Genomic DNA, 11,488 nt, shown 5'->3' on the forward strand with positions numbered 1-11,488 from the left:
ATATGCATCACATTTACTCAATTAAAGGGTATATCTCAAATCCTTCACACATATGCATCACATTTACTCAATTAAAGGGTATATCTCAAATCCTTCACACATATGCATCACAATTTACTCAATTAAAGGGTATATCTCAAATCCTTCACACATAATGTATGCATCACATTTACTCAATTAAAGGGTATATCTCAAATCCTTCACACATATGCTTCACATTTACTCAATTAAAGGGTATATCTCAAATCCTTCACACATATATGCATCACATTTACTCAATTAAAGGGTATATCTCAAATCCTTCATACATATGCATCACATTTACTCAATTAAAGGGTATATCTCAAATCCTTCACACATATGCATCACATTTACTCAATTAAAGGGTATATTTCAAATCCTTCACACATATGCATCACATTTACTCAATGAAAGGGTATATCTCAAATCCTTCACACATATGCTTCACATTTACTCAATTAAAGGGTATATCTCAAATCCTTCACACATTTATGCATCACATTTACTCAATTAAAGGGTATATCTCAAATCCTTCATACATATGCATCACATTTACTCTATTAAAGGGTATATCTCAAATCCTTCACACATATGCATCACATTTACTCAATTAAAGGGTATATCTCAAATCCTTCACACATATATGCATCACATTTACTCAATTAAAGGGTATATCTCAAATCCTTCACACATATGCATCACATTTACTCAATTAAAGGGTATATCTCAAATCCTTCACACATATGCATCACATTTACTCAATTAAAGGGTATATCTCAAATCCTTCACACATATGCATCACATTTACTCAATTAAAGGGTATATTTCAAATCCTTCACACATATGCATCACATTTACTCAATGAAAGGGTATATCTCAAATCCTTCACACATATGCTTCACATTTACTCAATTAAAGGGTATATCTCAAATCCTTCACACATTTATGCATCACATTTACTCAATTAAAGGGTATATCTCAAATCCTTCATACATATGCATCACATTTACTCTATTAAAGGGTATATCTCAAATCCTTCACACATATGCATCACATTTACTCAATTAAAGGGTATATCTCAAATCCTTCACACATATATGCATCACATTTACTCAATTAAAGGGTATATCTCAAATCCTTCACACATATGCATCACATTTACTCAATTAAAGGGTATATCTCAAATCCTTCACACATATGCATCACATTTACTCAATTAAAGGGTATATCTCAAATCCTTCACACATAATGTATGCATCACATTTACTCAATTAAAGGGTATATCTCAAATCCTTCACACATATATGCATCACATTTACTCAATTAAAGGGTATATCTCAAATCCTTCATACATATGCATCACATTTACTCAATTAAAGGGTATATCTCAAATCCTTCACACATATGCATCACATTTACTCAATTAAAGGGTATATCTCAAATCCTTCACACATATGCATCACAATTTACTCAATTAAAGGGTATATTTCAAATCCTTCACACATATGCATCACATTTACTCAATGAAAGGGTATATCTCAAATCCTTCACACATAATGTATGCATCGCATTTACTCAATTAAAGGGTATATCTCAAATCCTTCACACATATGCTTCACATTTACTCAATTAAAGGGTATATCTCAAATCCTTCACACATATATGCATCACATTTACTCAATTAAAGGGTATATCTCAAATCCTTCATACATATGCATCACATTTACTCAATTAAAGGGTATATCTCAAATCCTTCACACATATGCCATTATGCATCACATTTACTCAATTAAAAGGTATATATCTCAAATCCTTCACACATATGCATCACATTTACTCAATTAAAGGGTATATCTCAAATCCTTCACACATATGCTTCACATTTACTCAATTAAAGTGTATATCTCAAATCCTTCACACATATATGCATCACATTTACTCAATTAAAGGGTATATCTCAAATCCTTCATACATATGCATCACATTTACTCAATTAAAGGGTATATCTCAAATCCTTCACACATATGCATCACATTTACTCAATTAAAGGGTATATCTCAAATCCTTCACACATATGCATCACAATTTACTCAATTAAAGGGTATATCTCAAATCCTTCACACATATGCATCACATTTACTCAATGAAAGGGTATATCTCAAATCCTTCACACATATGCTTCACATTTACTCAATTAAAGGGTATATCTCAAATCCTTCACACATATATGCATCACATTTACTCAATTAAAGGGTATATCTCAAATCCTTCATACATATGCATCACATTTACTCTATTACAGGGTATATCTCAAATCCTTCACACATATGCATCACATTTACTCAATTAAAGGGTATATCTCAAATCCTTCACACATATGCATCACATTTACTCAATTAAAGGGTATATCTCAAATCCTTCACACATAATGAATGCATCGCATTTACTCAATTAAAGGGTATATCTCAAATCCTTCACACATATGCTTCACATTTACTCAATTAAAGGGTATATCTCAAATCCTTCACACATATATGCATCACATTTACTCAATTAAAGAGTATATCTCAAATCCTTCATACATATGCATCACATTTACTCAATTAAAGGGTATATCTCAAATCCTTCACACATATGCATCACATTTACTCAATTAAAGGGTATATCTCAAATCCTTCACACATATGCATCACATTTACTCAATTAAAGGGTATATCTCAAATCCTTCACACATAATGTATGCATCACATTTACTCAATTAAAGGGTATATCTCAAATCCTTCACACATATGCTTCACATTTACTCAATTAAAGGGTATATCTCAAATCCTTCACACATATATGCATCACATTTACTCAATTAAAGGGTATATCTCAAATCCTTCATACATATGCATCACATTTACTCAATTAAAGGGTATATCTCAAATCCTTCACACATATGCATCACATTTACTCAATTAAAGGGTATATTTCAAATCCTTCACACATATGCATCACATTTACTCAATGAAAGGGTATATCTCAAATCCTTCACACATATGCTTCACATTTACTCAATTAAAGGGTATATCTCAAATCCTTCACACATTTATGCATCACATTTACTCAATTAAAGGGTATATCTCAAATCCTTCATACATATGCATCACATTTACTCTATTAAAGGGTATATCTCAAATCCTTCACACATATGCATCACATTTACTCAATTAAAGGGTATATCTCAAATCCTTCACACATATATGCATCACATTTACTCAATTAAAGGGTATATCTAAAATCCTTCACACATATGCATCACATTTACTCAATTAAAGGGTATATCTCAAATCCTTCACACATATGCATCACATTTACTCAATTAAAGGGTATATCTCAAATCCTTCACACATAATGTATGCATCACATTTACTCAATTAAAGGGTATATCTCAAATCCTTCACACATATGCTTCACATTTACTCAATTAAAGGGTATATCTCAAATCCTTCACACATATATGCATCACATTTACTCAATTAAAGGGTATATCTCAAATCCTTCATACATATGCATCACATTTTCTCAATTAAAGGGTATATCTCAAATCCTTCACACATATGCATCACATTTACTCAATTAAAGGGTATATCTCAAATCCTTCACACATATGCATCACAATTTACTCAATGAAAGGGTATATTTCAAATCCTTCACACATATGCTTCACATTTACTCAATTAAAGGGTATATCTCAAATCCTTCACACATATATGCATCACATTTACTCAATTAAAGGGTATATCTCAAATTCTTCATACATATGCATCACATTTACTCAATTAAAGGGCATATCTCAAATCCTTCACACATATGCATCACATTTACTCAATTAAAGGGTATATCTCAAATCCTTCACACATATGCATCACAATTTACTCAATTAAAGGGTATATTTCAAATCCTTCACACATATGCATCACATTTACTCAATGAAAGGGTATATCTCAAATCCTTCACACATATGCATCACTCACATTTACTCAATTAAAGGGTATATCTCAAATCATTCACACATATATGCATCACATTTACTCAATTAAAGGGTATATCTCAAATCCTTCACACATATGCATCACATTTACTCAATTAAAGGGTATATCTCAAATCCTTCACACATATGCATCACATTTACTCAATTAAAGGGTATATCTCAAATCCTTCACACATAATGTATGCATCACATTTACTCAATTAAAGGGTATATCTCAAATTCTTCATACATATGCATCACATTTACTCAATTAAAGGGTATATCTCAAATCCTTCACACATATGCATCACATTTACTCAATTAAAGGGTATATCTCAAATCCTTCACACATATGCATCACAATTTACTCAATTAAAGGGTATATTTCAAATCCTTCACACATATGCATCACATTTACTCAATGAAAGGGTATATCTCAAATCCTTCACACATATGCATCACTCACATTTACTCAATTAAAGGGTATATCTCAAATCCTTCACACATATGCATCACAATTTACTTAATTAAAGGGTATATCTCAAATCCTTCACACATATGCATCACATTTACTCAATTACAGGGTATATCTCAAATCCTTCACACATATGCATCATAATTAACTCAATTACAGGGTATATCTCAAATCCTTCACACATATGCATGATGATCACAATTTACGCAGTTAAAGGGTATATCTCAAATCCTTCACACAAATGCATCACAATTTACTCAGTTAAAGGGTATATCTCAAATCCTTCACACATATGCATCACATTTACTCAATTAAAGGGAGTGTTAGTTCATAGACAACTCATTGATATGATTTCTTATATCTTGCAAATATTTGTTATACCTAAAGTCCATTACTAGTGATGGACTTCTGGTTTTACTTATATTGTAAAATAAACATCTTAAAGGTAAATGTCATTTGCGGGGTTGCTTTCAGTCAAATTACAGGTTTAGCAAGCTCTCATGTCGAGATTATACAATGTAAACTTTTTTTAATCACCTAACTAGAAAGAAAACTATATGATAGAATTTCAAACACAATATGAAAAGTATCTCTTATAATGCTTTCAGAAACTGAAGATAAAGAGAAGAGTGACTTAGATCAACCATGTACATGTATGATACTTATTTTCTTGATACATATGTTAAAGTACAAATTGGAATGCAGTAGGATCCAGAATCCTTCTAGCACTTTTTTCGACATACAGTTTGTTTTAATGTTATGCGGATGGTGTTTTAATGTTATGTCCACGGTTAGCATGTTAAGTGGAGAGTTGAGCGCACATATTTTTTTTAAATCTCATAATATTCCGTATGTGCCTGTCTTAAAACAGGAGCCTGAAATTTACCGGAAGTCTTTGTTGTAGTCCTTGTTGTCATATTGTTTTAGCATAAACAGACTGTTCCCATTTGAATTGTTTCACCCTTTCTTGTGCCGAGGCCTTTAGTAGATTTCCACACGTTATTCTTGATAGTTTTGCTCATTGTTGAAGACAGTAGGGCGACCTATTTTGTTTACATCTTCGTCCTGTCAAGTCTCTGGTGGATACTTATGCCACATCTCCTTATTTTAATATTCGCATAAGGAAAACAACCTATTCTGAAACTGAACTGAGAACAAACGGCGCAGCACAATGAGATCGACGTTTTATATGACAGATTGCATGCAGACATGTATACTTGTTTCATAGAATTTATAAAGTATATATGATAGACGCAAATCCAACCTGACAGTTTATTCATACTAATTTGTCTAGAAAGCTTTATCTGACAAGTGAAATATGATAATGGGGTTAATGCTTTATGACGTATGTTGCATCAAGGATTTGTTTAGCGAGAAACAAATGTTTAGCCACAGTCATGTTTTACCTATATAACATAAAGGTATATCAGTATTTTTGTTTCAGAGACAAGTGCCCGTGACTTGGAGCTTAAAAATATGTTCAGGTCATATGAACATGATGAAGTACTGTTTCTTCGACGTATGTATATTTCTTACGAATAATTATCTTTTTCCAAATACGGATTGTATGGTAATGCCGCATAAAATATAACTGAGGAACAAATTGAATCTTCTGATCTTTATATAATTGAGCGTAGACACTTTGAGTTGTACATGCTGAATATATCCAGAACAGCACACAACCTACTTATGCGTCTCTGTTGTTGATAATAATTCCAGTGTCGCAGCCAATAAGAAAAACCCATAGTTCTGCTTCTGTCAGACAATGATCACAATCAACAAACTGATAACACTGCCGTGGATTTGGTGCGCATACAGAGCCACCCCTCATCCTAAAAACATTTGAATTTAATTCAGCTTTGTCATCGATTAAAGCCTCGACTCGACTGACAGTGCTGATACAGCACCAGGAAGAAGAGCGTTCCAATCCCGGATGGTTATTGTGAAAATTGAGTGTTTGTGGTAATCACAGGCCATGATGCCGATGGTATCTGGAAGCCTTTATAGTGCATATTTCTCGACAGTCGTTTCGATGGTATATATTTGACGACGTTCCTTTAAAAATGCCTGTACCAAGTCAGGAATATGACAGTTGTTACCCATTCGTTTGATGTGTTTGAGCTTTTGATTTTGCCATTTGATTAGGGACTTTCCGTTTTGAATTTTCCTCGGAGTTCGGTATTTTTTTATTTTACTTTTTTGTTGTTATTTTGTTTTAGCTCTGATGAAGTAAATCCAATGTTTGACTATTCAATACGATTGTTTGCCTTTTAATAATTCCAAATATGTAAATAGAAAATGTTCATTGCTCTTAATCTTGTTTATTTATGATTGTAAACGATTTGTTGTATTGCGTTAGATATGAATGGTTAGAAGATTAAAAGTGTAAAATAGTTGTTATACCATAGTTTGAAAGCTTCGAGGAAAACCTAACCAAACATCAAAAAGCAAAAAAGTAAAAAAAGAAAAATGCATAAAAACAAAACTTACTGTCGTCCAACTAAGAATTGAACCTACAGCATCTCGTACATAACACCAAACAATAAATACTGCAGTCAACATTTATACACTATAGTTCCTGCAAGCGTCTACCTCGGTGTATCTACACATACAAAACTAAAATCATATTTATTCTAATGTCACTGGAAACATAGTCAGATTAATAAATACATATGTGCACATTCATAGTATATGTGATCATAAATTTAATCTTTTAGTTTAACGTACACTTTAATATTTTAAAACAATATTGATTTCTGTAGGTATAAATAGTATATCGAACCTACACATTTTGTTGTATTTGGTATGTCAGCTGGAACATAATCTAGTTATTCACCTCACTACTGTGATATTATCTTGCTATTCGACAAAAGAAGCTTTTGAGACAAAAACTAACAATTCTAACAAAACTAATGATTATACCAAATAAATCCCCAAATAAAAATGAAGGATGAAATATTATAAACGACTATTGTTAATTTGAGAGCAGATTTGAAAACGAAAAAAAAACACTTTATAAATTTATTGCTTCCGAAGCACTTTTCTGGATTAACTTCATGAGGGCTTAAACCCAAACATTCGAAAGATGTCACTAAATAATAAGTACTAGTAGCGTATTAATGAATGGCACCGAATTACATAACATTAGATGATAGTAGCGTATTAATGAATGGCACCGAATTACACATCATACGAGGAAATGAGACCATAACGTGAAGTCATCGTGTTTTATAGAGAAGTATATGTTCCCTTTGAGACAGTCCGTACAGACAGCTTCACTAGAAGCTCAAGTATTCTAATGGAGCACAGTCACTCCACGCTGTAGATAAAGTCATTGTGTTTTCTAGAGAAGCACTTTTCCCTTTAAGACAGTCCGTAGAGACAGCTTCACTAGAAGCTCAAGTATTCTAATGGGGCACAGTGACACCACGCTGTAGATAAAGTCATCGTGTTTTATAGAGAAGTACTTTTCCCTTTAAGAAAGTCCGCAGAGACAGCTTCACTAGAAGCTCAAGTATTCTAATGGAGTAATGTCACTTCACGCTGTCGATCTATAATTTGCTCGCATCCGCGGTGCTGCTTTCTTAAATCGATTATTTACATAAGCACTACTAAAGTACACTCTTTTGGGAGACTTTAAAGAAAGAGGCAGAATCGGTGGTTATGCTGTTTTTATGTACATGAAGTTATGTCCCAGGGAAAACGTATTTCTTTGTTCTGTTGTAGGATTGTTAGTTCAGTATCCCTGTCACTAAGGCTGTTTCGTTCTAGATATTGAAGCAAGCAATTTGTCAGTTTCTGTATTCAATATTTACTTAGTTTTCGTTATATATTTCTTAATAAGGTTCCAAACACAGAGAAAGTGCACTATAATTATAGTATGATTGGTTATCATGTTATATGCCTATGTGATACATCTGCAAAGAACGTAAGGCCATACGGCGAACTGCATTTGCTTATATCGAAACTATTTGGTGTCTGGTTTATAGCTAGTTGTTTCATTGGTAATCATATTACATCTTCTTAATTTTATCTAACTCGTGTTTAGATTATCCAGAATTTAATGAAAGTCACAGCTTACTCTATATATAAGTAGTTTCGAGACAAATAGATATTAAGTCCTTATGTTAATGTACTAACTTACAAAAATAAGTGTTATTATGAAATTTAGATATCGACTTTCCGGAAGGATTTTCTAAGATATATAATTTTTTTAAAGTTCGAGAGCCTAAACATATATCCAGTGCATGTACACAAGCCTAAAATTGTTTTGATGGAGTTTCTAGATTCGGGATGGATAAGAGCTTGAGGTATTGTATATGGTTGTAAACCGTATGTTAACCTCTGTGTCGATAGGTGTTTGTGTTGTCGGTTAGCTGTCCTTTTTACCTTATACAATGTTCAAAAATGGGATATAAGATTACCATAATGTCTTTGTTAGTTTTAACACTTAAAGTTGGTCAGTTTTTATCAAATAGGTTTGGTGTTTCTGAAAAAACATTTAAATTCCAACCTTTTGTCTCAAATTCTTCCTCTTTATAATTGTTTTCAGTGTTTAACATTTGCATTGGTAAGATTTTGCAATGCCATTCGTCAGGCTGGTTACTTGAAACACTCTAACTAGTCCACAGAGTGAAGGATCCATCTATAATATATGACAATAATTGAAAAGTCTGCTCTCTCCATATTCATTTTTGAACAACTTTATATCCATGACATCAGCATACAGCTTTTGGTCATTTCATGCAATATTGCCACACCCAATTCATTAACTTGTGGTTACTCCATACTATGTACATACTACATACTGGTATGTGACAACTGAATGTATAGATTTTTATCCATCAATACATTATATGGCTGTACAATACTCTGTACATACTCCATTCTACTGTTCTACTGAAACCACTCTATTGAGATCCAGTATGATCACTATGACAATCTCAGGCCACTCTATATAAAATTTCCTGGAGTATAGCATGATAATATAATAAATGTGTCCTTCTAATTGATTTGCATGAAATATTTGCCAATAAACATTAAGCAAGAATTTGTATCTCACTATATAAATCCTTGCATTATTCTCTATACAGTGTGTGACTAATTTGATTGTTGATCAATTTTTATGATGTGTTAAAACTCATAATTGAACAGAGCTATTTGAGTATTAAAATTTGTGTGTGTATTTGGGCAAACAATGTTTTTTTTTAATACATTGTGAGCTGTGTCTGATAGAAATCTACTTTGTGCAAATGAATATCAATACATCTGTTAACCTATTTGGGGTTGAAAAATCTCTATGGGAAAGCTGTAACTGTTTGAAAATTGAGCTGTTATAAGAAAATCTACAAAACACCAAAACTCATAATCTATTTTGTATTCGAATGTTCCAAAATCAATCAAAGTCTAATACATGTTCATGTATGCGTGCACTTGCATCATTATAAAGGACGATTTCTATCTGACGCATCTCATATGATAGAGCATGTGGTACTAGCTAGATCTTTAAATACAAATATTGGGTTAAAATATTAAAACTTGGGATTTATCATGAAATTCAATGGATTCTTTTCATTGGATGAGAGAACCATCTAATTGTAAATGAATCACAAAGATCACTGATTTTTTACAGTATTTTCATGGGATAAAAGCTGTATAGAGTTCATGTTAAATTGTTATTACATGTACCAACTTGAAATATATCAAATTAAATGCATTTATTGAAAATTGAGGTTTACCATAGTTAGCAGACTATACCTTTAACATTTCACACTTGTGTCTGATATTCTATAGTGATCTTTCCATGATTTATTAGCCATTGGAAAAAAAAAATAAACATAATTTGACATTTAATTTAAATGGAAACAAAATTTCTTGTGAAGAAAATGTTAAACCTCTTGGAATAACTATAGATTCGGACTTAAACTTTAACAATCATATATCTGAAATATGTAAAAAGGCATCAAGAGAATTAAATATTCTAAAACGAATGTGTAAATATTTCAACAGGCTAGGTAGGTTAACAGCATACTACTCATTCATTCTTTCGAAATTTAACTATTGTCCAGTAATTTGGCACTACTGTAGCGAAAAAAATTCTTTTAAAATTGAAAAAATTCAAGAAAGAGCTCTTAGATTCATCTATGAAGATTATGATAGTTCATACGAAAAACCACTAGAAAAGTCAAAATTACCTTTTTTAAAAATAAGAAGAATACAAACTATTGCAACAGAAACTTTTAAAATAATTCACAAAAAAAGTCCAAGCTATCTTCATGATTTAATTGATATCAAAATTAATAAGTATGATTTAAGATCACAGAAAACAGCAGTACTCGGAGAGTCAGAACTACCAGGTATGGTTTAAGATCGTTTCGCTATAATGCTGCACAAATCTGGAATGAGCTGCCGAACCATTGTCGAATGGAAACATCTTTTGACCAATTCAAAAAATTGGTACAAACATGGGATCCAAATAACAGCTCATGCCAGTGCAGTGCATGCATATAGTGTTTCATGTCTGTGCTTTTTTTATTTTTATTTTTTGTGTGACTATTTGATTTGTGCTTATTATTCTGAACTTGTGCCATGTTTTAAGATATACTTTATTTTGCATACTATGCTTTTAACTTTTATATGTGATCTATGGTATCTTACTATGCACTGTATGTTTAAAATTGTGTTGTTTTCATGACTTTTGTATGTGTGTATATATTTTGTTATTCGGTCGATTTGAAAAGCTCACCAGAGCTTGTGTTTATGTAGTTTATTGAATTAGACTTTAAATAAAACTTTGAATTGAAAAATTAAATACCAAAAACTTTTCATATAAATAATTTTATTGAAGTAAAACATAAATCCTATCCTAAAATGGGTAATCTGAATAAAAATCTAAATTATTATGTAAACATATTAATAAAAATGTTCCCTAAAAATAATACTATGTCATGCTGTATTTAGCTGTTGTCTTTAAGAAA

At 31.8% G+C, this 11,488-nt stretch overlaps 1 protein-coding gene across 1 annotated transcript in view; it reads right to left on the minus strand.

Moving 5' to 3' along the window:
• Window positions 1–7,182, minus strand: part of LOC127712456 (ADP-ribose pyrophosphatase, mitochondrial-like) — a 40,533-nt gene extending 33,351 nt beyond the window's left edge. The window contains exon 1 of the mRNA XM_052218896.1: window positions 7,002–7,182. Coding sequence (XP_052074856.1) covers window positions 7,002–7,073 — 72 coding nt within the window. The 5' untranslated portion in view covers window positions 7,074–7,182. The remainder of the gene's footprint in view (window positions 1–7,001) is intronic.
• Window positions 7,183–11,488: the final 4,306 nt, after the last annotated feature.

Source organism: Mytilus californianus, unplaced genomic scaffold (genome assembly GCF_021869535.1).
Source record: "Mytilus californianus isolate M0D057914Y unplaced genomic scaffold, xbMytCali1.0.p SCAF_8, whole genome shotgun sequence".
Taxonomy (NCBI): domain Eukaryota; kingdom Metazoa; phylum Mollusca; class Bivalvia; order Mytilida; family Mytilidae; genus Mytilus; species Mytilus californianus.